We start from the raw sequence: 26,275 nt of genomic DNA, 5'->3' as shown, positions 1-26,275 counted from the left end.
GGTGGGCAGTACCTATGCATGTTTGGTGAAGCAGCACCCATCCCTGGCCTCGTAGCTGTTGGTGAGCAGCCACAGCGTGGTGGAGGGTGGGGGCTGGAGAGGGGGCACGAGAGAGGCCCTTCTCGGGCTTCAGGTTGTCCCTGGAGACCTTGGGGAGGCATCAGGCAAATGTGTCCCTTTGGAGGCAGGACCAGGCCCCTCCTGGATCCCCTGCGGCGCTCTAGGCTGAGGGCAGGTTGGGATTTGAGCCACCAGTGGGAGCTGGGGGTGCTTTAAGAATCTGCCCGACTTCATTTTGTTCAGATGTTGGAAGAGGAGGGAAGCAACCTGCTCAAGGTCACAAAGATGCACGTGGGGTGCTTAGACCCCTCGGTTTATAGTATGTGGCAGATGTTAACTATTGTTACTGTTATTGATTAGCTCAGGCATTTTTGCACACTCAGGAAGTGCCTCGTATGCGTGGTCATTAATATTTGTGTACTGGTTTGCAGTTTCCCATACCCGCTACTGTTGTGTGTTTACTTTATGCCAACTGCTTAGCGTGGATTGCTTCATTTAATCCGCACAACAGCCCCACGGTCTGTGCCGTTAATTATTTCCATCTCACAGATGAAGAAACTGATTTAAAGATAAGAAGTCCCCTGCCCAAGGTCACGCAGCGAGTGAGCGGCTTAGCCGGGATTCAAATGCAGGCCTGCCCGCCCGCAAAGCACTTAACTCCCGGGCCGCAGTCAGCGCAGCCTCAAGGGGCCCCTGTTTTGTAGGCGAGAGACATGATGCTCAGAGCAGCCAAGAACCGGGTGGTCCAGGCCGCACGGCGGGGCGCGGGTAGCGCTCCTCTGTCCCTGCGCTGCCCTGGATGTGGCCGTCTGTCCCCTGAGCACACGGGGCCCTGTCTGGGCCCCTCGGAGGGCACAGTGACCAGTGGGCTCTGGCACCGCGCTCCCAGACCTGTCTGGCTCCAGAGGCCCCCGTTCTGGTTCCGCTGGTACAGGGAGCCGTGCCCAGATGGTGTTTATTCTCGCATGACTAGTGTGTGTATATGTATATTTGTTGATTAAAATATTACTTGCTGTATTTTGTAGCAACATTAAAAAATATTACAAATCTCCCACTGCCAACAAGAAGCCTGCCAATGTTTTCCTTAACCCCTCACTCACCAAGTAGCGTGGTTTAGTCGGGCCCCCCCATGCTGGGATGAGGACATCGCAGCCTGTGAGTCACCTGTGTGGAACCCCCGGAGCTCCCTGGGTCCCTCACTCAGATTTGGGCTTCTCACGTCGGTCTGCTGCGCCTGTCTCCTTGGCCTGGTCATCTGGTCCCGTTCTCCTCACACACCGGCCTTCTGTCAGGCGCTCGGACTTGCCAGACCGTTCTTTGCACAGACTTTGCCCTTCCTCGCATCGCTGCTCGGCGCCAGATCGTTTTCTCCAGGCCCTCAGCGCGGACGTATGGTGGGGCCTCCACGTTTGGGGCGGGAGGCCGTCCGGTGCCTGGGGCTTCCTGCCCCTCCCCCATCACCGCAGCTCTGATTTCCATCTTCCCTAACCCTTGTCACCTAACGTGCTTCGCGATCCTTACGGCACGGGTTTCTAACGTCTCTGGGATGGGATGTCATACAGTGGGAGGAGGGTTAATTTCATTAGTGGTTTTCGTCTCCCTTCGGGGTATCTGAAAATACCAGCGTGATGGTGTCTTAGGTCGGACGGAGTGGGGTATGTGAAATTGCTTGTTTGCTTATTTGTTGTCTCTCACGTCCCGTGTGAAAGTAAGCTCCACGAAACAGGGGCCGCGTCTCTGACCGCCGTTTCATTGCTGTTTCTTTTTACCACGGTTTCCTGCTATCATGCAGCGGGTGCCTCAGAAGCCGATACTTGATGAAGGAAACCGGATTGTGGTTATGGTGCCCTTGGCCAGGCGGCTTCCGCTGTCCCCATGGGGCTGCACGACTCTGGTCTTCTCTCTGTGTGCAGTGCATGCTCCCTGGGGTCGTGCGGCTCTTTTCCTCGGCGGGGCCCGGGGCCTTACCGGCTGCGGCAGCCTCTTCCATGCCCATCACACAGGTCCTTGCCTCCCCCACACCCACGTGGGTTCTAGCAGCACTCAGTGGTCTCGTACCCTGCCCCCCGGCCCTCCGAGGACTGGGGCGCCTCACAGAGCCCACTTGCAGATGGGGGCCTGGGGGGCGCGATGCCCCGTGGTGTGCCGGTGAAAGTTTAACGACCAGATCTCCGCCCAAGAAAGGGCCCTGATGTGTAGCATTTGCCCATCCCTGTGGTGGAAAGATTCCCCAGTCACGGTCACTTTCACGCTCCTGTCGTGAAGTCAACCAGCTTGCAGAATTCCTGGAAATCTGACGATCAGCTCTTGTGAGCTCGTTCCTTGCGCCACTGGGATGCCCAGATCTTTCCGTGTGGCCTGTGTTCGCTGTCGATTATGGGCTTCGCGTCCCCACCTCCTGGAAGGCCCTGCACCTCAGCCGTGCGGTCCCCTCACACCCCACCTGGTGTCCCACCTTGGCCTCCGTGCAGCTGCTTCGAGCAGGAAGTAGGCAGCCTGCGCCGGAGAACTTCCCCTTCGCTTTCCAACGCCTTGACTCAGGTCTCTCTGCTGAGGCCGGAACAAGGGACCGAGCCTAAAGATCCTAAGGGCTCTTTCCGTTTTTCTCATCTGGGATTTTGTATCCACAGCCTGGCTCATTTGCTGCTGTATCAAAGTAACTCTCTTCTTGGTTTCCTTTTTTCTGGCATTCTCAACTTTCCCCACTAACCACAGATCAGAACTCCTTTTTCCTGACTGTGCGCTCTCCTTTGTCCTTACAGAGGCAGCACCAGACAGAGCACTTCAGTCCCTGCCGCCGCCGCCGCTGGTGCCGCAGGCCCTTGTCACCTCCTGCCTGGGGCCGCTCCATGCTCCCCAATGCTCCCTATAGTGCTGCCAGTTCCTCCTCTAAAAGCACAGCCCGTGTTCTTTCCTGGCCCCCAGGCTGACAGCAACGCCGTGCGACTGTTGGAGCCCTTCTGTCTGACTTGGAAGCTTCTCTCAGCACCAGCTTCGTCCAAGTGCACCCTTCCAGCCCACATCGTCCCCCGTGAGCTTGGCGCTGCAGGCACACAGGTCCCCTCTTTCCTCTGCGCCCCGTCCCGCCCCCTGTGAGGTCCCCCCGCCCCCGCTGCACCGGAGCCTCTGTTCTGTCGAGTCCTGCTCGCACCCCCAGGAGCCCACACAGGTGCACCTTCCCTGGGACGTCCTGCCGTGGCTGAGTGACGACCTGTGCACACCGCTCATTTTTGTCTTTGGTTCTCTCTTTTTATTTGTAACACTTTTATTGAGATTTCACCCATTTTGAAAAAAAATTTTTTTAGTGTTTATTTTTGAGAGGGAGAGAGAGACACACAGAGTGTGAGCAGGGGAGGGGCAGAGAGAGCGGGAGACACAGTCTCCGAAGCAGGCTCCAGGTTCTGAGCTGTTGACGTGGGGCTCGCACCCGTGAACCGCGAGATCATGACCTGAGCCCAGTTTGGATGCTTAACCGACTGTGCCACCCAGGCGCCCCAACAACTCACCCATTTAAAGCTCACCTTTCAATGGTTTCTGGGATTTTCATAGGTATGTGTAACTATCATTATAATAGTTTTTAGAACATTTTTAAGGAGCCCCCTCCCAATCTCTTACCTTCTAGCTCTCAGTCCCCACTTGTCCTGGTTCGCCCAGCTGAATGCGGCCACTAGTCTACTTTTATCTCTAGAATTAGCCTGTTCTGGACATTTCAAATCCGTGGAATTATGCAGTATGTTGCCTTTTGTGTCTGGCTTATTTCCTGTAGCGTGATGCTTTCAGGTTTTGTGCATTTGGTAGTGAGTGTCCGTATTTCATTCCTTTTTACAGCCCATTAATGTTCCCTTGATGGGCAGACCATATTTTTCTTTTCCATTTGTCAGGTGGAGAACATTGGGTTCTTTACACTTTTTGGCTCTTATGGATAATGCCGATAAGAATGTTCATGTACACGTTTTTGTGGGGATCTGTATTTTCATTTCTCTTGAGTAGATGCCTAGGAATGGAATTGCCAGATCAAATGGTAACTCTCTGTTTAGCCTTGAGGAACTTCCAGACCGTTTTCCACAGTGGCTCTGGAACTTTATATTGCCATCAGCAGTGTACGAGTGTTCTGATTTCTCCCTATCTTTGCCGACATTTGTTACTATTGGACCTAAAAACATTCTTTTTATGTTTATTTTTGAGAGAGACAGAGTGAGAGCAGGGAAAGGGAGAGAGGGAGGCACAGAGTCTGAAGCGGGCTCCAGGCTCTGAGCTGTCAGCACAGAGCCTGACGTGGGGCTCGAACCCATGAACTGTGAGATCATGGCCTGAGCCAAAGTTGGATGTTTAACCAACTGAGCCAGGCACTCCTCAGGCTTTTTGATTATAGGCTTCCTAGTGGGTGTGAAGTAGTATCTCATTGTGGTTTGAATTTGCGTGTCTCTAATGACAAACGATATTGAGCAACTTTTCATTTGCTTATTGGCCATTCGTAGATCCTTCTTGGAGAAATATCTTTTCAGATATCTTTTTGCTCATTTTAAAAATTGGGTTATTTTGGGGCACCTGGGTGGCTCAGTCGGTTAAGCGTCCGACTTCGGCTCAGATCGCGATCTCGTGGTTCGTGGGTTCGAGCCCCACGTCGGGCTCTGTGCTGACAGCTCAGAGCTTGGATCCTGCTTCAGATGCTGTGTCTCCCCCTCTGTCTGCCCCTCACCTGCTCATGCTCTGTCTCTCTGTCTCAAAAATAAAAACTATAAAAAAATAAAAAAAATAATTGGGTTATTTTTCTTTGTATCACTGACTCGTGGGAGTTGTGCACTCACTGTAGACACACAGACTTTGTCACATGCATGGTTGCAGATATTTTCTCCCATCTTGGAAGTTGCCTTCTCACTTGCTTTATTGGGTCTTTGGTACGTATTGTAAAATTTGAAGGAAGTCCAAAATGATCTCATTTTCTTTGGTTGCTTGTGCTTCTGGTGTCATATCTACAAATCCATTGCCAAAGCCAAGGTCATAAAGACTTCCGCTTATATTTTCTTTTGTTTACCTGTATATCGTTTCAGCTTCTACATTTAGGTCTCTGATCCAGTTTGGCTTAACGTTTATATACGGTGTGAGGTAGGTGTTCAGCTTCCTTCTTTTGCATTTCGAAATCCAGCTCTACCTACACCGTCCGTTGAAGAGACAAATGGGGGGGGGGGTGTCTTTCCCGTTTAGACTGTCCTGGCCCCTTGTCAGTCTGTTGAACTTAGACATATAGGCGTATTTCTGCATTCTCCATTCTCTTCCACTCCTGCATAAGCTTGGAGCTCCCTGTACTATATCATTAATTAGTTACTTAATTTGTATTTATTTGAAATACTAGAGGGACTCGGTTATTATTATTATAATCTTTTGTTGCTAAACAAAACAGTGAAAACACAGAAGTGCCCAGAGTGACCATCCTGCCTCAGCTGCTCCTGACCCCACTCACACGATGCTCCTGTGTGTTTCCTCTGTAGCCTCACAGATGTCCACCCCTCACTAGATACATGTGTTTGTGTATATGTATTCTCTCTCTCTAAAATAATAAGAAAAATTGAGCTATACATAGGGTTCTATGACTTTAAAAAATCAGGAGCACATCCCATATGCCCTTCCAAGTCAGTCGTACGTGTTTTACCTCATTCTTTCTTTTCTTTTTTTAAAGTTTGAGAGAGTGAGAGAGAGGGAGAGAGAGCGTGAGTGAGGAGGGGAGGGGCAGAGAGAGGGAGAGAGAGAGAGAGAGAGAGAGAATCCCAAGCAGGCTCTGCACTGACAGTGCAGAGCCCGACGTGGGGCTCTTGCTCATGAACTATGAGATCATGACCTGAGCCAAGATCAAGAGTCAGACGCTTAACTGACTGAGCCACCCAGGAGCCCCTGTGTCATTCTTTCTTTTTCTTTTCTTCTTCATCTTCTTTTTTTAATGTTTATTTATTTTTGAGAAAGAGAGAGAGAGAGCAAGGGAGGGACACAGAGAGGGAGACACGGAATCCGAAGCGGGCTCCAGGCTCTGAGCTGTCAGCACAGAGCCCGACGCGGGGTTTGAACCCATGAGACACGAGATCCTGACCTGAGCTGAGTCGATTGCTGAAGCAACTGAGCCACCCAGGCACCCCTGCGTCATTCTTTCTTAATAGCTCCATAATACTTCATAGAAGGTGCACACCATCATTTCCATAACTAGTTCCTTATTGTTGCATATTTATGTGTTTTTAAAAAATTTTTGTTTTTGTTTTATTTTGCTACTCCATTTCTGCCGTGTACCTGTGGGAGCAGTTTTCTCAGCGGGATACCCAGAAGTGGAGTTGCTGACGATGGCTTTTGTCTTAAAGTAGTGTTTAAAGTTCTTCCCTCAGCTGTGCTTTGTGATGCCTTGCACATATTAGGCACTTAATAAATATTTACTGAAGTGAACTCTTAAGGGTTTTTAGTCTGGATTTATCCCTAGCTTGCTGTTTCATTTCAGTAAACTGTTTTATGACACCCTCATGCCCATTTCACTTCCTCTGAAATGAATGGAAGCGTCAGTTATCCAGTCTTCATTCAGGGGGAGCCGGGGTGGACTGAGTCCGGCCAGGTTGTGGCATGTGCTCTGTGTGGGGTGCTGGGGGTGCACAGAGGAGGGGGGGTTGCCCCAGCCCTGCAGGTGTTTGCGCACGTTTAGGATGAGGCAGGCAGGGTGTGCGGTTCTTCCCGAAGAGCATCTGTGTTGTGATGGGAATGAAAGGAAGGGACACAGATGTGTCCCTTGGGTGCTGTCTGGGAAGGCCTCGTGGAGGAGGCGCATTGAGATGCCCTGAAGAGAAATGGAGGCTTTGGACAGGTGTACACGTCCTGGGGCTGGACGGCTGCGGCTGCTTCTCGGCAGAGGAGCCACGTAAAGAAGGCGGAGGAGGTGAGGAAGGTGGCCCCGCGGTGTCAGGCCTGCGCAGGGGGCAGCTGGAAAGCCAGCCGTTGGCATGCGCCGATCGGCCCCGGGGTCCACACTGGGCTTTGGGGCCAATCTGCTGGGCGTCAGGCCACCTTGGGAGGTTTTGAGTTGAATTCCGCTATTAAAGTTGGTCTGGAGGAAGTGGTGTGCTCAGGGGCATGGAGGACGGGGAGTCTGCATTTCCAGAGGCTTCTCTGATACAACTTTTCCCCTGTGCTTCTCTTCCCATCCTCAACTCTTCCCCAGCTGTCCGAAAACGTGGTTAACCGCATGAAGGACCCCAGCCAGCCCTGCAAAGCTGGGGGGCCAGCTCCGTCTCCTGCCCCTTCACCGTCTACACGTGGCACCTCTGAAGGCCCGCAGAAAGGTACGGCGGGGCGCAGGGATTCTGGGGCGGGGCGGGGAATCGGTGACGAGAGCCTTCCTGTCACAACAGATCTGACAGCTAATGGGGCTCCTCTTTGTTTCTGGGCGACCAAGCAAGCCCTCTCTGATAACCGCTTTTCAGAAGAGTGTCACTTTCCGAGAGGGATAGGCCCTCAGAGGGCCTGTGACTGGGCCACACCGGTTTCCCGCTGTTTGAGTTTCTGGATAAGTAACAGATGAGGCCAAAGGGCTGGGTGTGACGGCTCAGCTAAGGAGTCGCTGTTGAGGATCCCCAGGGAAGCGTTGCCATTACCGTTCGGTGGGGCTCAAGGAGCCATAGGGACTTACCCACTCGGGGCAGCGCGGGGGAGTTGGTTCGAGGGGGAGGGGGTGGTGGGGGGAGGGGAGGTCCCTCCTCCCACGCGCATGCTGGCCAGAGCTCATTTGTTCCCTCTTGTGCTTTTCTCTGAATGGCTCCCAGCGAACAAAGGAATGAAACCATGTAAGAAAGGACAGAAGCTGCAGGAATATACAAGATATTACACCCAAGAAGAGTCCTTGGGGCAGCCTCTCCTCTGTTGAGCAAACACTTGTTGGTGAGAATCTGGGTCTTCAGTATCACCCGCAGCTTGTCTTTTCTGCCGGCCCTCCGCACCGGGCTGCAACAGGGTAGATAGACGGCAGGGGCTGCACCCTGTCCGCTCAGCATTTCCTGGCAGCTGGCCAGGGATCGGGCCCGTGTGCTGGTGAGGGCGCCCGGCGATGGGTGCACAGGGGTGGCCCCCTTGCAGCACACACAGCCCTGGTGAAGGGGGTGCGTGTGTAACGCTGTAGGGTGTGTGTATTGTCCTCGAAGCATGGCTGTGGCCGGGACAGCACAGAGGAGTAGGCACTCATTATTTTAGGGAGGGGCCTCAAGGGGAGGTGATGTTTCAACTGGATTTTGCAAGACAGAGCAGTGGTACAGAGATTAACCTCCGCAGAAGCAGAGGCCCAGAGGTGCGGCACAGCCCGGCCTGTGTGGGGCCCTCTAAGCCACATGCTGTCTCTGGGGTACAAAGTGCAAGCAAAGGGGAGCCCTCAGGGCGGGGCTCAGGGGCCGGGTCACAGATCTACAGGGGGTGGGGGGAGGCACCCAGCCAGGCCTTGTATTGTCTGCCTCAGGGCTTCCTGAACCTGCCCTGAAGTCTCTGAATATCTGTCAGCAAAGGGGTGAGTGACATTTCTCGAAACCCTTGCATGAGGCTCTTGTACTTTAAAAAAAAAAAAAAGGGTGGTTCCCCCCTGAGACCTCTAGCAGCTGATGGGAGGGGGTGTCCCAGAGGGCTCTGACTCCCCCCAGCACACTTCAGTAAACTGAGGTCACCGGGGAGAGGGAAGCAGTGACGAGAGAAGCCAAGGAGGCCGAAGCATATCACGCGCATGTCTGTCCCGCTTTGGAAGATAAAAGAGGCGTTGGGTTCAGTCTTGGGCGTGTTTTAGCAGTTCAAGCGGCAAGAGCGTCGGCTCATTTGCCCTTTGGTTCGAGTTAAACGAAAGTACGTTGCTGTTTAGATGGTGGTGGGTTTGGGTCTCTGAATGCTGGAGAATAGTCAGCATAAACGGGCTGTCTTGAAGTTGACTAATTTTAAGATATTTTTACTTTTAAAATCAGTGTTTGCTTTTATTTTAGCGATGGAACAAGATTAGAGAAGGAAGTTAAAATTAAATCCTTATGTCACACCATACCTCAGAATAAATGTCAGAGGAAATAAAAGATTTAAATGTACGAGCCGAAGCCACGAGTACAATAACAGTGCGTACAAGGACAATAAGTAGACTCTTTCAGCACTTCATCAAGTGCAGAAACCGTAAATTAAGGCGCAAAGTGGGAAGTGTAACTATAAGAAATTAGGCAACCTAGAAAAAATAAGAGAAGAATGAATGATAAACTATGACAGCGAATCAATAGCCCTAATGCAGAGAGTTCTTGACGATCTTTGACGGCTCAGGAGAAGATGTGCACGAAGCGTGAGCGTGTGGTGAGATTCTGCGCTTTGCCAGCAGTGACAGACCACGCGGAACAGCGGGGCCAGCGGGGGGCGGGGCAGCGGGCAGGCTCCTGCGGGCGAGGTGGGACTGTGGGTCAGTGCCGCGTCCTCTGCCTTCGGGGAGCTCCGTTCTTTCCGTAGTTACGACAAGAGAAAATTGTAAGAAAAGCAAAAGCGAACGTGATCAATTACACCTCAATAAAAGCTGCTGGAAGGAAACCAATGAGAACAGGGAGCATTACGTCAGAGGCAAACCGGGTAACAGTTTGTTGATTTGTATTCCCATTGGAGAACCTGGCATGTCACCCGCGGCCACTTCGGGCGCCCTCCCGGGCCGGAGCGCCGCTGTGCCCATCCTTCCGCGAGCGGGAAGCATAGGATGATTACTTTTGGACGCGTCTCCCCGAGGGGCTGAGAGCCGGAGCCCCGCACTCAGCAGGCTTTGAGAGGTCTAGGCAGCGGGGTAGCCAGTCCTCGCGTGTTCTGTCCCCAAGCCTGGCTCTTCTGCAGTGTCGGGGTGCGGTCCTCCACGCTGCAGGGGCGGGACGTGCGGCAAGGCCGCAGAAGTGTTGAGCTTGGGCTGGAAGATGGTTTGGGAAGGGTGAAGGCTGCGGGGAGAGCGAGGGGTCCTGACACCTTGAGTGTCACCAAGAGGTGGAGACAGTGGAGTGGACTGGATGTGTTGGAAATTGCCAAGTTCATGGCCGTCGAGCGGTAGTTCCACTCTTAACAATTAGAGGTGATGCAGGTCGAGTGATGGATAAAGTGTTACTGATATGGAGGTGTTTGCCACCTTTAGCGGTAGAAATCTGTGGAACGGGTTACTGCGGGAGACGCTGAAGGAGCACAGAGCCCCAGGCGTGCCCTCCCCCACGTCTGAGGAACCCGGGGGGCCGGCCGGTCTGCACAGGGCAGAGGGGACGGTCCCCTCAGCCTTTCCGGGCCCTGGTACAGGATGGGGGGCAGGCGGGCATCGGGCTGGGCCTCTCCAGACCGGCTGGTTCAGGGATGTGTTCTGTGTCCGTGAGGCACCCCGTCCAGAGTGGGGCACTCCAGACCCTTTCCCAGGTGGCTGCCGTGCCTTTGTTGATCCTGGGGTGCTGCTGACTGGCTTCTCCTTCTCATCCCTCTGCAGACTCCAAACCGCCCAGCTCCGAGTCTGGTGGTGGCCGGCAGCCCCCGGGCGGGGAGGACGATTTCCTCAAGAGGTAAGCCCCCCCCCCCCCCCCCCGGCCCTGCGCTCTGACTGCGCGTTCTCTCCTCCCCAGGTCCCTTCCCCTTGCCTGAAGGTCCAGGCGTTTGCCTTACCCCCACTGCACCCCATGGGACAGGGGGCGCTGGTGCTGGTTTAAGATGAAGGAACCCCAGAATAGCCTGGGAGTGTTGTCTGCTGATGTTCTTAAAAATTCACTTTACAAAGGGCTCGCGGGGCGCCTGGGTGGCTCAGTCGGTGAGCGCCCGACTGCAGCTCAGGTCACGATCTCTCGGTTCCTGGGTTCGAGCCCTGCCTGGGGCTCTCTGCTCTTAGCACCGAGACTGCTTCGGGTCCTCTGTCCTTCCCTCTCTCTGCCCCTCCCCTGCTCATGTGCAGGCACATTCTCTCTCTCTCTCTCTTTCAAAAAAATAAAATCAAATAAAAAGTCAGGACTAGCTTTATGCAGTGGCAGTATCGTAGCCAAGGTTTGTCCGAGGTGCTGATTGGACACATGTCCCCAGACCCCGCCATGACCGCTTGAAGTATAGTTGGGGGAGGGGGTTACTAGGACTAAGTAGCTGAGTGGCCGAACCCTCTGTGTCTGTGCGTGCTGGCATATTCTTAGAGATAAGAAGAAGAAAGAAAAAGAGCCTCCCAATTCTTACTAGTTGCCTAGTTGGACTGCTCCAGCCCGTTGGTGACTTCCTGTCCATACAGACCATGACCACAGAGAGCTGGCTGCACCTCTGAACTGGACCTTCGTCCCCTCCCCCGAGGCTAAAATAGTGACTAAGGCACAGGGGCCCTCAGGGTGCGGGTCCACGTCCTGATTGCGTGCTGTGCTAGTGACCTGGGGAAATCACTACATTTCTCTGGGCCCTGGAGGAGGCGTAACCGGCCCATGTCTTTTGTTGGGGTAGTGTCACGATTAAATATGTTAACGTCTAAAAGCACTGAGGCCTAACACCTGGAGTTCTAGTGTCTGTTAATTGGTTGTTATTCACTGACCTCCTCTACACCCTTTAGGACTTTGGCCTTTGTAACAGGGGACCCAGCGAGGGAGCTCGGGGGGCCCGTGTCAGCCACAGTTGGGTGGCACTCTCAAGGAGGCCGGCTGAGCTGGGCTTGTTCCATAGCCATGGATTGAAACCCACATTCTAAGAATTTCCACTCTCTGATCCTAAGAGGCCTCTCCAAGAATAACTAACCTGAACCTTTTTTTTTTTTTTTTTTGTACTTATAAAACGTTCAGCTAACACATGCTAATGAAAGACTCGGCAAATATATAAAATGAAAAAAAATCACCCATAGATTCCTCATCTCAGAAAAACCCTCTTAATATTTTGAAGTGTTTCTTTCCAATGTCTTTTTTCCCCTCGTCTAGGATTCTTTTCTCAAAGTTATATATGATTTTATATCTTGTTTTTTTCACACAGTTTTAGAACTGTTTTCCATTTGTTATACCTGCTTTGTAAACAATTTGATTTCTTTTTTTTAAGTTTGAGTATCTATTTTTGAGAGAGAGAAAAAGAGAAGAGTGGGCGTACCCACACGCCAGAGGAGTGGCAGAGAGAGAGGGTGAGAGAATTTTCCCAGCAGGCTCTTAGCTGTCAGCACAGAACCCAATGTGGGGCTTGATCCCAGGAACCGTGAACTCCTGACCTGAGCTGACACCAAGAGTTGGACATTTAACTGACTGAGCCACCCAGGCACCCCAGCAATTTTATTTCTACAAGTATTGTTTATTCTCAATTTTTAGATTCAGCCTATTGACAAATCTAAGCGTATATTGGTCTAATGATGCTATAAGATACCATTGTATGCCACATATTCTTTAACTTGACCTTGATGTTGGACATTTAATATACACACCACACTACACTACAATAAATACACAATATATACTATAATACATAATTTCTACACTATAGTAAATAGTTCCTGTAAGAGCATCTTGATACTAATAACTTTTTTGTGTCTTTAGGATTATTTTACTAGGCAGAATGCGCAGAAATAGGTCAAAGGGTAGGCTGACATTCAGGATGGCAAGTTAAATGATCCAAACAAAAGATCGCTGTCTCTAAACCGTTGAAGCTTCAAGTGGAGGCAGAAGAAGGTGGAGCTTCCCACCTGCCTGCCTGCCTGCTGTGCAGAGTGACTGGCCGGGCCCGAGCCTGGGTCCCAGAGCCTCTTACTTGGCACGGGACTGTCTGATTCCTCATCTGGTGGCCCTGTCTCCTTTTCCTAAGCTGCACTGTCCTGGCCGAGAAAGTGTTGCTGCGTCCCCTAGCCCTGGGGACCGTCACAGATGCCTGGTGCTCCCCGGCGTCCCCTAGCCCTGGGGACCGTCACAGATGCCTGGTGCTCCCCGGCGTCCCCTAGCCCTGGGGACCGTCGCAGAGGCCTGGGGCTCCCCGGCGTCCCCTGGCCCTGGGGACCGTCGCAGGGGCCTGGGGCTCCCCGGCGTCCCCTGGCCCTGGGGACCGTCGCAGGGGCCTGGGGCTCCCCGGCGTCCCCTGGCCCTGGGGACCGTCGCAGGGGCCTGGGGCTCCCCTGCTGGCCTCAGAGGCCCCCTGGCCCATGGAGCCCTGCCCCCTGCCCGCTCAAGTGAGCTCGCAAGCCTTCTCGTGGCTGCCTTCTGCCAGCCGTGCCATCTGCATCTCTCTCCTGGCACAGGTACAAACAGGAGCAGGCCAGGGTCCAGGATGAGCTGTTGCAGGTGGTGGCGAGGGAGAGAGAGGCGGTCGCGGAGCACAGGAGTGCGTCCATGCAGCGCGGGGAAGGCAGCGGTGACCAGGAGAAGCAGAAGTCCCCCCCGCTGGTGAGTGCAGGCCTTCCTGAGCTGGCCTCCTGTGCTCCGGCCACACCGGGAGGCAGAGCTGAGGCCCTCGAGCCTGCTCTGTGTGAAGCCCGGTGGCCTGGCTACAGCTCTGTAGAAAGGACATCTTTTTGGGGACCAGGGGCTTGAGTGCTTCCAGCCTGGGCTCTGCTGCTTACTTGCTTTGCTGCCTTGGGCCTGTATTTTCAGGCTCTGGGGTGCTGTGGGGAGGGCTGGATCATTCGGCAGTCTGGTCCCACTCTGAAACGTCATGGTCATAATGGGTATGTGTGCCAGGAGGGATGGAGGGAGAGGACGATGCAGTAATGAGGTGGAGAGCGCAGTTTTAAAGGTAGGCAGCCTGGGTACCAATCCCAGCTCCCCCGCACGAGCTGGGCCCGCCCTCCAGCGCCTGTGAGCCTCCGTCGAGGATCGCGATGTGGGCACATAGGATTGCCCGAGGGATTAGGGGAGATCATTACCGTCCGGGACTTCGCATGTGCCTGGCAGATTATAAAAGCGCACCATTGCTGCTGTTACTGTTATTAGTACGTTTAATTGATTGGAGGCCATTAGTTAGGATTCTTCCTGCCGTGAGCAAGGGCTGTATTTCCCAACCCCAGCAGCCTTGAAATGCCCCACGGTTGGCTAACCGGTGGCTCCCTGGCCTCGTCGCAGAGCCCGCTCTCCTTCCGCTCTGCCATCGTCAGTGTGCCAGTGTGTCCTCGGGCCAGACGTTCCCACGGTTCAGACACCGCTGCCCTGCTCCCAGCAGGTCTTACGCGGACGGGGCCACACTCGGAAGAGGAGGAGGCTTTCCCGGAAGCCCCCAGCAGGAGGCCTCTGACGTCACACTGGCCGGAATGGCACCAGGTGCCCGTGGCTAAGCCAGTCCTCCGCAGAGGGACAGGGATGGCTGCGCTGACTGAAGCGAGGGCTCTGGTCATACTGGGCAACGGGTGGGTTTCCAGGTGGCACTGAGGCTGACGGTAATAATCCTCCCGATGGCGTTTCCACGTGGGAAAACCTGGAAGTTCTCTGACGCCAGCTGGGTGTCCGACATTAAAGTCTGTCCTCAGATCCAAAGGGTAAGGGCTCAGCGCACAAGACTGCCCCCTTCCCCCAGCCAGACCCCAGTTTACGGCCAGGTCACCACCTGTGCTTTCAGCGGACTGGTTGTTAGTTAGAGGGTCCCCCGAGCCCCTCATAGGACTGATCTGGCTTTGACCAATTTGCCAGACTGGCTCACAGAACTCAGGGAAACATCTAGCTTCCCGAAAAGATTCTAAAAGGACCTAAGTCAGGACCAGCCACGTGGGAGAGATACACATGGTGAGGTTTGTAGGGAGAGCGTGTTGAGGTTCCTTCCGCGTTCTGTGCCCCGGCACCCTCCCCCAGAACCGCTCCCTGTTCAACCCAGAAACGCTCTAAACCCCGTTGTTTTGGGGTGAAACTGGGGTGAGGCTTCCTTCCCTCGGTGTGATTGACCACACTGTTGGCCATTGGTGATTGAACTCAACCTCCGGCTCCTCCCCACTCCCCGGAGCTCAGGGCTGCGGCTGGAAGTTCCAGTCCCTGGGCCTTTGGTCGGCTCCACTGCTAACCAGCCAACATCCTTAGGTGCGGTCGAAAAGTCTCGTTGATGTGGAAAAGGCACCTCTATCTCTGTCATCACTTTAGAAATTCCAAGGGCTTCGGGAGCTCTGTGCCAGGAACAGTAAAGATGAAATAGTCCTTCTTCTGAATCAGGACATGCAGCAGGGAGGGTGGGAGGCGGGATGGAGGAGTGGCTGTAGCAGCATCTAGTGTCGTCTGCCCCAGAGGCCACGGGAGGCGAGCAGCAGCCTCAGGTGAGTGGCCTGGTGTCCCCTGTGCTCCACAGAAGGGAGATAGGGATGCAGTGAGACTGCGGGACTGTGCCCTGGGTCGTGCGGGGCGGGGCGGGGAGGGGGGGCAGGCCTCTGCACGTGTGTAGAAAGCCGCTGCGGCAGGCGCAGAAGACATGCTGATTGTGCTAGGCCCTCCGGGAAATGGGAACAATGTAGGGCCCTTGCCCTTGGGAAAGTTTCAGTGTCAACAATTATGTGCTTGAGAATGCAAAGGTAGTGGGGTCATCTGCTGGTGGAAGGCGGGACTTTGACTCAGCCTTGAGTGATGGGGGGGCCAGGCTGAGGGGCATCTGGAGGGAGACAGGTGGGCGTGGAGGAGGTGATGGACACATGAGAGAGGTGAGGGAGGCAGGAGGCCACCTTACAGAGGCCTCAGACACCTCGCCACCTTGACCCACAGAAGAGCTCGCCATGACTCGGAAACCGCGGAGGAGTCCCTGCAGTTGGTGAGGGTGCAGTGATGCGACCCGACCTGTGTCTCTCGAACCTGGGGCATCCCGCTGAAGCGTCCGCTGACGCAGAGAGAAGGGGGGTGAGGACGGGGTGTTAGAGCATCTTGCAGTGAGTCTCCGAGGGGCAGCCCTCCGCAGGGAGCTCACAGCCAAGCTGAAAGGACCCTGGCCCTGGCCACGAAGGGTTAATCAGTACACTTCAGCCAACAAAGGTGGCCCCTGGGACAGTCACCTAGCATGGAAAGTTGCCGCCTGCACCTGTGGTAGCGCTTCATTCTCACCTGGCTTCATTCTCACCTGGAACGTGTTAATTGCAAGGAGAGGCAAGTCACAGCTGCCCTTCTTCCACCTGTGAAGAAGGCCAGGCCCTGCCTCCTCAACGCTGTCCTTGGCCGAGCGAGCGGGAAGAGGCTTAAGTGACCTTCACCGTGGGCATGTGGGTTTTCTTTCCTGATGAAGGGTAACGTTAGCATAAAGAAGGCGCGTCTCTATTTGATTCTACCCCCTGCCCCCCCACCATTTCTGCATGGAGACCGCTCTTCTGAACCTGAGTTCTTCGGGAATAGTGAGGCAGGCGGCTTCCTTCGTTTTGAAAATGGTGATTAATGACTTTTGTGGATGTTGCCGTTTTTTGACTGCCGGCCTCCCCCTCTCTGTACAGGTAGTGCCCCGTTTCCTTTTGGGAATTTACCGGCCTCCTGGTGTGTGTTGTGTCAGCGGGCGTGCAACTCCAGGGCCCAGGTTCCCGAACGGATGCCAGCTCTTCTGTCCCTTTCCCTCAGGCTAGCCAGGGCCCGAGGGTGGACGGACAGACTCTCTCTGGGGGTTGGCGGTTTTTGAGGCAGTGAGGTGGCCAGGGCTGGACTGCTCCCTGCAGCTGAGTGAGGCCTGCTCAGACGACCTTCATCCAGGGCAGCTGTCTTGCTGTCTCCTGGACCTCCACCGTGCCCGCCGCTTTCTGTCCCGCTCTCCTGCCTTCTTCAGGGCCGAATCGTCTGCCGGGTACCTGCGGTCAGCTCCCCTTTGCTGGAGTTAGCTGGCGTAGCTTTGTGCGGCTTGGTGCTGTGGCCGATGCAGAGGGACACACGGATGTGGTTTTGAAGGCTTCAACCAGTCAGTCCTCAGTGCGAACAGAGGCGAAGGGAAGCTGTACGTCCGCGGGGGCGTGAGGCACTCACCTCGGCACCGAGCCATGCCACAGCCGTCACATCCATTTGGGTGGCTGTGGTTGGTGGGGACTTTTAGTGGATCATTTCTTTTTTAAAAAGTTGATTTATTTTGAGAGAGAGAGAGTGAGCACGTGTGTGAGCAGGGTAGGAGGAGGGACAGAGAGAGAGGCAGAGAGAGGGAATCCCAGGCAGGCTCCACACCGGCACCGCGGAGCCTGACGTGGGCCTCGAACTCACCAACCGCGAGATCATGACCCGAGCTGAAATCAAGAGTCAGATGCTTAACTGCCTGAGTCTCCCCCCGCCTCCCCCGGCGCCTCTAGTGGAGATAGTTTCAAAACTGTATTCGTACTTTAGAATATTTAAATAAAAAGAGAAAGAAGAACCTGAACAGAAGCATAGAGAATGTTCTTTTCCTCATCCAAGTCTTGCACGTGTGCGGATTGAAGGAGCCTGGCGGTCAGAGCGTGTAAGGCTCGAGGGTTTGGTCACTGCGCATCCTCCGAGCCTCGGGCCAGGTTGGACCCCGAGGCAGGGGTGCTGTGGCCTCCGGCGGTGAGAGCTGGCCTCCGGCTTCTCCTTGTGCTCTCTCTCTCTGGCCAGCGTCCTCAGGCCTGCGCCGCTGAACCTGCACACTTGTCGGGAGGACTTTTTTTCCTAGCGCGCCGAGTTCAGTGTGACATTTAGTTCGCTCCCCTGCCCTCTCTTCTGCCTCTGACTTTTACAATATTGATTTTTAATCTTCTGCATGAGGGAATAGTTCAGCTCATTATTGGGAAAAGTTCATAAAACTAATGATGAGAAAAGATAATAATTTTTATGACCTACGTCTGATGACAAGAGGGTTCTCATTTCCTGTCTAGTGCAGTAGTGGGCTGTTTTGGACTATGTCTCTGCATGTTTTCTGCCACTTGAAGCCTGGTAGAGTCCCAGATATAGTCGGGGTGAAGGCCCGGGGGGTCCTTGCAGCCTGTGTGCGTGAGGTATGCTGTCCCTTTGACTTCGGGGAGCACGTCTGCAGCCCCAGCCGTTCTAGAGACAAGTCAGAAAGGACAGAGCACTTTCTTGGGCTGAGTCTACTGTAGGGGAGGTTGAGGTTCATGACCTTGCCTGTTGGATTCCTGACACGTCATTAGGTATGGGATTGCAGTGTATCTGACAGGAAGCAAAAACTTTCATTTCATTAAATTTCTCATTTGGTGAGCGATTCTCTCATTAGTTTCTATCGATACTCTCTGTGTGCCTGTTACGTTAGGCCCTGGGTTCATTTCTCGATAAATGGAAATAAATGAGAAGCAGCCTCTGATCTTGAGAAGCCGCGTTCGTTAGCAGAGGTGAGTATTCTCAGAAATGACTGGACGGTGCTACAGATCCGACCAAGGGGACAGGAAGGCACTAGGGGAGGAAACAGGTGGCAGCCACAGCTTCTCTGCCCGGCGGGTTGGGTCTCCTGAGGGGAGGCCTCCCACGGCTGGATCTTGAAGACTTGCTCATGAAGGACGCTGCTAGCGGAAGCCCGGGGGGGGGGGGGGGGGGGACACGGCGCAGTCTTGGCGAGGAGGGTGTGGCGGGCAGGTGTGGGCCTAGCGTGAAATTCTGCAGGTCTGATGGTGACCTTCCGGAGAGGGTTTTCTTACTCCTCAAAAGAGACGCACAAGGAGAGAGCTTTTCTTCCACCGGACGGTGCACATGGGGAAAGGTGTGAAATGGCGGATGGAGAAGGTGGGACCAGACCCTTCCTCCCCTGGACAGATGCCATAAGCGAGGGCTTCTCCACCCGGACGTGCGCGCCTAAGGACTCACCCAGGAATGGCTGTCCTGCTCTGATTTCCGGTTTACTGGGGTGTGGGGGGGAAATCTCTTCAGTGTTCAAACTCCCTCAGAAGCTGCCACATTAGGGCTCTGAGATCTGCAGTCGGGATTTGAGGAAGAAGTCGGATTTGGAGGGTTTTGACTTGCCGGTTTCTGAACTCCCGAGTGACACGGAAGACGTATTTTGGTTTTGTTACAGCTACTCCCTTCTCCGCATTTCTCCCCTCCTGCATTTTGCCAGTCTCGCCCCTCGGCTTATCGGCTCCTGGAGGATGGGGTCTGTGGCGTGATCGTTCCCGTCTCCTCAGTGGTGCCCAGTGAATTCTCGATGCGCAAGGATGGGCAGGGAATGGCAGAGCTCAGGGGGTTGAGGGGTGCAGGCAGTGCCGCCTGCCTCCCGAGACGTGTGTGCAGCCGACCTTGCTCGGCTCCTAGAGGCCTCAGGTCGGCCTTCTCTGCATAGCAGCTCACACGTCTCCCCTTTTAACAAACAACGAAACAAAGCCTCACACAACAAAACAGCCTTCCAATATCATGGTAATCTTGGGGTCAACTAGTTTACCTGACTTCTTATCAGAGACATACAGATTTTGGGTAAACTCTGGGTTTAACTTGAGTGGGGAAGGGCAGTGGGCAGACAGGTGACTCAGGCCGGGGTCAGGAAGCTCCACCTGATAGTGTGGCTGAGAGGGTGGCTGTTTGTTCTAGAACTCTGTGACCCTGGACTCTTGTGGCCTTGTCCTGAGGCTTCCTCTAACTTGAGCTACAGATAGGGATCTTGAATTCCTGTGGACATCTGTGTGTCAACACCTAGATGCCTGATAAAAGCCATCATCTGAAAAGAAAAAAAAAATGAGCATGTCATTCGTAGCCTCTTCCTCGCTTCCCTAAACCTTGCTGGTTGTTTCTTTTTCTTTTCTAGATTAGATCAGGGGCTGACAAACTTGCTCCGTATAGAGCCGGACAGTAATAGATTTTGCAGGCCGTGTATGGTCCCGGTCACATATTCTTCGTTGTTGTTTTTACACCTCTAAAAAAATGTACAAAAACAAAAAACGAGAGCCATTCTGAGCTCAGAGGCCACGCCAAGAGCGGTGGCAGGTTGGACTTGTCTGGCGAGCTGTAGTTGGCCGCCCCTCCCCCCTGCCCCCCCGCCTCGACGGTGCGGCTCCAAACACTAGTAATTTGAGTCTCTCGGAGTCACCAGGTGCTACAGGCAGCTGGGGGGGGGGGGGGCGCAGGGGTGCGGATGGCGACCCTTGTTCCTCAGAGGTTACTGATCCTGTGAGAAGTTGCCCAGCACAGTGGCGCCTGATGGCTTCAGGCTTCTGATTGGTAAAGTGAGGACTCTTCTGGAAACCATGCAGTGGGCTCTGTGGGAAGAGTTGTGAACTTTTACGTTCCCTTCTGATTCTGTTTATGTCTGGCAGTTTTTAGAGTGTCCGTTTCTCTGCCGAAGCTCCCTGCCATTTACACAGGGTGTCCACCTTGCCTGCGGGTCCTCTACACCTGTTTCTCATAATTGTCTCAAGTTTCTGGTAACTCGACATCCGGGTTTTCTCTGGGTTTGGTTCTGTTGATTATCTCCTCTCTTGATAACGGGTCCCATTTTCCTACAGCTTTATGTGCCTTGTCATTTTTTATCGATGCTGGACATCACGCAGAGAACAGCAGAGCCTGAGGAAAACAGGGTTTATGCCCAGAACTGGCCACTCTTCTTCTTCTTTTGACAGGCCGTCAGCATGGGCGGCTGGGTAAGTCGAGTCTGTATTTAAGCAGGTGTGGGCTCTGCTGTTGCTTTGCCCTCAGACTCTGCGAGGGTAGGACCCGAACCTGGGATCCGGGCGACATGGGGTGTGTTGGAGCTGTCCTGCTCTCCGGCCAGACTCTGGGAGGCCCTGCTTGTCATGCCCCCTGCTCGCGCCTTCTCCGGTGGCAGGCGGCTGCTGGCGGTGCTTGGTGTAGGGCCTGGAGCTCCGTGGGCTTCTGTCCATCTTACGCTGGGTGTTCAGGTGTCCTGTGCCTCACGGGTCCACGGAGGGTATTTCAGTCCCTTTTCCTGCCCTGTCCCCGGGACTTTGAAACAATACACATAAAGAGGAAGAGACTCATTACTCAGGCCACGTTTATTTCACTCTTCCCTTCGGTTGTCACCATTTCATATTTTTATTTTTCAAAAGTCTATTTTTGAGAGCGAGCGAGCGAGCGTGAGCTGGGGAGGAGCAGAGAGGGAGAAGGAGAGAGAGAATCCTAAGCAGGCTCCATACTTGGCCAGATGCGGGGCTCCATCCCATGACTGTGAGGTCGTGACCTGAGCCGAATCAAGAGTCAGACGCTTGACTGACTGAGCCCTGGTCGTCATCACTTCGAAGCACACTTCACACCCCAGGGAAAATGAAAAGGACAGAGTAATATGACTGATTTTGCTCCCTCTCTCAGCATCTGGGCCCATATGGCTACTGCTGTGTGCGTCCTTCCACGGGGCGGCGGGCGTCCCCAGGATATGAAGGACATTCACGCAGCTGGCCACAGCCATGCCCCCTTCACAGCCACGTTTACTCAGAGAGCAAAGGCGGGTGCATTCCGTATCCTAGAGGATCGGAATAATTATTTAGAAGGGGTACCGAGGCTTCTTGGGGTCCCACTTTCCTGATTAAGGTCAAAGTGAAAACTGCCTGTCCTTGTGGCCATAAGGTAGGATAGTTTTTAGACACAGGAAGACTACGGACAGGCTTGTATGGAAACCGGTCCAGCCATATTTTTGGCTGTATTGTGTTCAAAGCGGGGTGGGGGAGGGCCTGAAACCAGCTGGGGACTGAGAGCCTGGCCCCCAGGGCATCAGGGCTGGGTCACCATGCTGGTGGGTGGTTGTGAGCATCGGCCGGTGGAGCCGCTGGTGGGAGATGCCTGGCACTCCTCCAGGAGGGAGGCACGTCGTTCTAGGCTAGTGAAGGGGACAGAGCTGTGCCCAAGTGGCCCGTCACCCGTCCGTGCTGTTTCCTTCCTGAGGTGGAAGAGGAGCACCCAGAGTTGTGCATCGGTGTCAAACTTCTGCCTTCCCTTCTCCATTTCCATCCATGGACTCGTGACCCGGGGTCGATGTGAACGGAGTCCCCGGACAGATCAGCCCTGCAGGCCTCTGACCGGCCCTCTGCAGAGACGTGCTGGAGTCGTGGGGGTGGGTGGGCTCACAGCAGCACCTTGTTTTTGGGCAGATGCCTGTGTGGCACGGAACGCGGGCCCTCCGGCTCAGCGTCGCTGCCGGCAGCTGTTGGCCTGCGCCGCTCTGCTCTTTGTCCATCCTGCCATGTGTCGGGGTCACCTGGGAAGCTGGCAAAAACACACGGGCCAGAAACGACCGGATCAGACTCCTTGTTTCTGTGGCCCTGGAACCTGTATCCTGGACAGCCTCTGCCCGATGCCGGTGCCGTAGGCCCAGCGCTGGCTCCTGGACCGAGGTTGGGAGCCGGGTACCCTCGGCGGCTCTGCCCCTTTGGCCCTTGGGGCCCCTGAGTGACGTGCGGTGTCCCCACGGGTGACGTGGCCCCCCCGCGGTGCTCGAGGGCAGGGCTGTGGTCTGACAGGTGCGCCAGGTGACGGTAGCCCCCATCCCCGATGCGGCTCCCCGCCCACGCGGATGCCTTTGTCAGACTTCTTGGCCTCACAGGAGAGCAGGGGCTCTTCGCTGAGCATGGCTAGGAGGCGGAGCTGCCTCTCTGCTGGCACCGTGCCCTGGGAAGGGGCAGCCGACCTGGGCTTGGCATTTCGGGGGCCAGGGGGTAGGAAGGAGCTGCCAGAGCCGGCATTGATGGCTTCGGACGGGAGTGATGGCAGGCTCCCGGCAGCCACGCGGACCGGCCGTGAGAGCTCCGCTCTGAGATCCTCGCAGAACCTCCCTTGCTTCCTGTGTGGTGCTTGAGCCGTGTGGCAAGACAGAAAGAGGCCTTCGCGGGGCGTTTAGACGCGCCAGCCGGCCCGTGCGTGGTGCGTGGCAGGGCGACTGCGGGCTAGTCGCTCTCAGGTCACTGCGACCCGGCCGACCGCGAGCGAGCCCAGTAGATCTGAGGCCTGAGCTCCTGGCGTTGCCCCTGGAAAGCTCGTTAGGCTCGTTTCCCGTCCACCTCATTAGGTGCCTTGCGCCGGTGACCTTGGGGTGGGAAAGTCCTGCCCACCGGGAAGATGGCGGCTGTCCGGGCAGCGAGGAGGGGGAGACTAGGGCGATGGCACGTGTGATGAGGTGAGGCTGAGGGTGCCGGAGGGACTTGTGTGGACGAGGCCCCCAGGGTGATGCCAGGTGAGCAAGGAGACCATGGGCAGCCCCTCGCTGTTTGACCCCGGGGGGACGTGGGAGACGCGCGGACGACTCCTTGGAGAATGCCGGTGCTCTGTGGACTTCTCCGACGACAGCGCGGCGATTTCAGAATCCGTTCCAGAATTCCCTCCCGTGGGAAGGAGGCCCCCCACACGTCGGGGCCGTGAAAGCTGTGCGTTTAGCCCTCTTATTTAAGAAGCTGGGATTCCGAGTGGGTTTCACGGCCCGGGCTGATTAGGATTTTGGGCAGCTTCTTTCCCTGCGGCGCCGCACGGACCTGCAGATGCCTTCAGTTCTCCCTTCCTGGCTCCGGTGCGTGGCTCCGGTGACCTCTGCTGTGTGCTGACAGAGCTGGGGCTCCTCATTAGCTGCTAACTTTGTTAGGCAAATGGCTGATTGCATTTCCCTTCCCGGCGTCATTGCTTCTAATTAGCAGATCGCATGTCTCCAAAAATGTCTCTTAGCACCAGGGAAGAGCTAAAGAGGCTGACAGCTGGGGCTGGAGAGGACTGTGAGAGAGGCTTCTCGTAAGCCTCTTGAGGGCCTCTGCCGCCGGCCTCAGCCAGGCTCCTCGGCCTCTGTGCGCCCGGTGGTCCCGAGGGATCGGACCGCGGAAAAACCTAGCATCAGGGGTGGGGTGGGGTGGCCCGACAGGTGTCACAGCGGGGAGACCCCGTACTGAGCTACCGCTCTGTGTCTTGTGAGAAGCCCAGGGCCTGGCCGAGAGTGTGGTGTTTTGAGCAGGCCTTGTGCTCTGTGGACGGGCCTGAACTTGTAGGGAGGCCTGCAGAGGGCGGGCGGGAGGTGGGTGGCGTGTGCTGGCGGTGCCGGGCTCTGGGAGGGCGCAGGCCGTGGGGGGGTGGCCAGGGGTGCTTGCTAGCGGCACCTGCTGTTTGTGCCGCTCCTCACCCCCGCCGCTCCTCAGCTTCCCGAAGCGGGGCCGCCACCCCTGCCACTCGCTCCGCCCTGTGGATCGAGTGGGGCCAGCCCCACGGCACTAACTGACCTTGACAGTAGTGTGTTTTCCTTTTCCGTCCTGCTCGCGTGGGATCAGGCGGCGCCTGCCGACTTCTGTGCGAGCCTCTCGGCCGCCAGCAGCGCTGTGCAGAGGGGAGGGCCGCGGTTTATTTCCAGTCTGTTTACGTGGTTGATTCACACAGTCTTTGGGGAGCCACCATTCTGCCTTTCCCTTTCTCTGAGAAAATGTTTTCGCTTTGTCAGTTAAGCAGATTGGGTTTGCCCCCGTGGGTAGGTGCCCCGCTGGCCACTGGCCGGGCAGAGAGTGGCAGAGGGGTTATTTGGCTGACAGACATCAACGAGTGGGACGGGAGAAAAGTCTCAGATGTTTGCCCCTGACCTCTGTGTCCACACAGTGGCTGAGCGAGCTCCCCGGCTCCTGTGTCTGCTGTAAGATGTGTGCTCTTGCATAGAGCAGCAACTGTGGCAGTAGGGAGCAGTTTGGGCTGTAACAGAAGCCCAGGGGGCAGTGGCTTCAACAGTGGGGTGGTGTTAAGAAGTCTGGGGGCCGATTGCCCAGGCAGGTGCCGCAGCTCAGTGCATCGGGAGTGCGTTGACCTCCTTTCCTTTTGAGCCACCATTGTCGCTGCAGCTTTCCTCATGGCCTCAGGATGGCTACTGTGACTCCAGACATCACATCCGTTCTCCAGGCAGGAAAAGGGAAGGCCCAAAAGCCTTTTCCTAGTGAAGTTTTCTATAGGAGGGACACCCTCTCCAAGGACTCTTCACCAGCACAAGTGTGTCACCGGGCCGCCTCTGGCTCAAAGAGAAGCTGAGATAGTAATTTTAGCTGGGTACCTGACTGCCCCCAAAAATCAGCTTTGTTTTTCAAGAAGGGGCTGAATGCTGGCGGGGGCCAAGCGGCAGCTCCTGCAGCGTGGCAGCGTGGAAGGAGCCGTCCGTCTGCACCAGTTAGACCTGGACGCAGATTCGCCACTTGCTCTCTCTGTGACCTTGGGCCCCTTCCACAACCTGCCCCGGCCTCAGTTTCCCCGCGGGTCAGATGGCAAGGAGCCAGGATGGTAAGGGCGCCTCAGCGTCTTCGTGGTGGAAGCCGGCGCTCCGGTCATGCCCAGCTCCCCGGGTGCAGGAGGGGAGAAGTCTGGCGGGGACAGATGTGCTCGTGAGGGGCCCAGGTGGGGACCGACGCGTGGTGGAGATGAGACGGGGTGCTCCCAAGGGCAGGGGTCGGCCGCTGCCGGGCGCTGACTTTCCCGCTCCGTCACCGGACTGGGCGTCGCTGACCCGAGGCCTCCCTCCCCGCCTTTCTTCGAGAGCAGCCCGGGACTGGAGGGTTTCTGGGTGGCCCGGGCTCCCCTGCGGCAGCTCCCGTGCGCACCCACGTTCCTGGCGGCTTGCCCGCCGCTTCGTGAGTCCCTGTGGGCTGTCTCTAGGGGCTGTCTCTGGGGGGTGTCTCTGGGGACCTCAGGCGCCCTGGTCTCCGCTGGGGCCGGGGGCGCTGAGGGGAGCACAGGGACCGCAGCTCTGCACGTGGCGCCTTGGGGCCCCGTGTGCCCCGCTGCGCAGCCCCGGTGCCGCCGGGCCCACTGCACCAGGAGCGGACTGCTGGCGCCCTTTGCCCCCTGTCCCCCTCAGGGCCGCCCCTCCGCGCCCTGGCCACTCCCGCGCCCTTCCCAGCGCACGAGGCGCTCCCTGGACGCCGGTCTGCACGCGCGGAGGTTGGTGCTCCCGTCGCGAGGCCGCCGCCCCGCACCCTGTCGCTGCCGCGGGAGGGAGCTGGAGCCCCGGGGCAGCATCAGCCCGGAGCCCCGCTGCTCACGGCCCGAGGGGCAGACAATGTGGAACACGGGGCCCATTCTCTAGGCGGCTGGTCGGACACGATGTCGGCACCTTATCTTCGCGCTGACACGCGCTGGACATTAATGGAAATACATCGCCCGGGCACGCGGGTGGAATGCCAAGCAGCCACCGGCCGGCGCCTTCGAGAGCCTATTGTGTGCTTAACCTCTCCCAAAGAGGTTTTTGATGAGAAATGAGTGAGTCTGTTAACTCTCAGCAGCTGGGTATGTGGCAGGTTTTCTTTCTTCCTTTATTCTCGTTTCCCCTTCTTGATTCTCTGCGCTGCTTCCTTAATCTTTTCTCCGGAGGAGTGGGCTTTGCCGCCTCGGGATTTCTCATTTAATCTACTGCTGCTTGAGCAGGGCTCTTCCGGCACTGACGGGCGGCCTGGGTGGTGGGGGGGGGGGGGGGG

The 26,275-nt window shown here is 55.8% G+C and overlaps 1 protein-coding gene across 1 annotated transcript in view; it reads left to right on the top strand.

Moving 5' to 3' along the window:
- CHCHD6 (coiled-coil-helix-coiled-coil-helix domain containing 6) overlaps positions 1 to 26,275 on the top strand; it is a 196,842-nt gene that overhangs the window by 10,980 nt on the left and 159,587 nt on the right. The window contains exons 2-4 of the mRNA XM_039218532.1: positions 7,250 to 7,370; positions 10,535 to 10,607; positions 13,271 to 13,415. Coding sequence (XP_039074463.1) covers positions 7,250 to 7,370; positions 10,535 to 10,607; positions 13,271 to 13,415 — 339 coding nt within the window. The remainder of the gene's footprint in view (positions 1 to 7,249; positions 7,371 to 10,534; positions 10,608 to 13,270; positions 13,416 to 26,275) is intronic.

This window comes from Hyaena hyaena, unplaced genomic scaffold (genome assembly GCF_003009895.1).
Source record: "Hyaena hyaena isolate Hyena2069 unplaced genomic scaffold, ASM300989v1 scaffold_775, whole genome shotgun sequence".
Lineage (NCBI taxonomy): Eukaryota > Metazoa > Chordata > Mammalia > Carnivora > Hyaenidae > Hyaena > Hyaena hyaena.
This window is presented reverse-complemented; position numbering and strand designations above follow the sequence as displayed.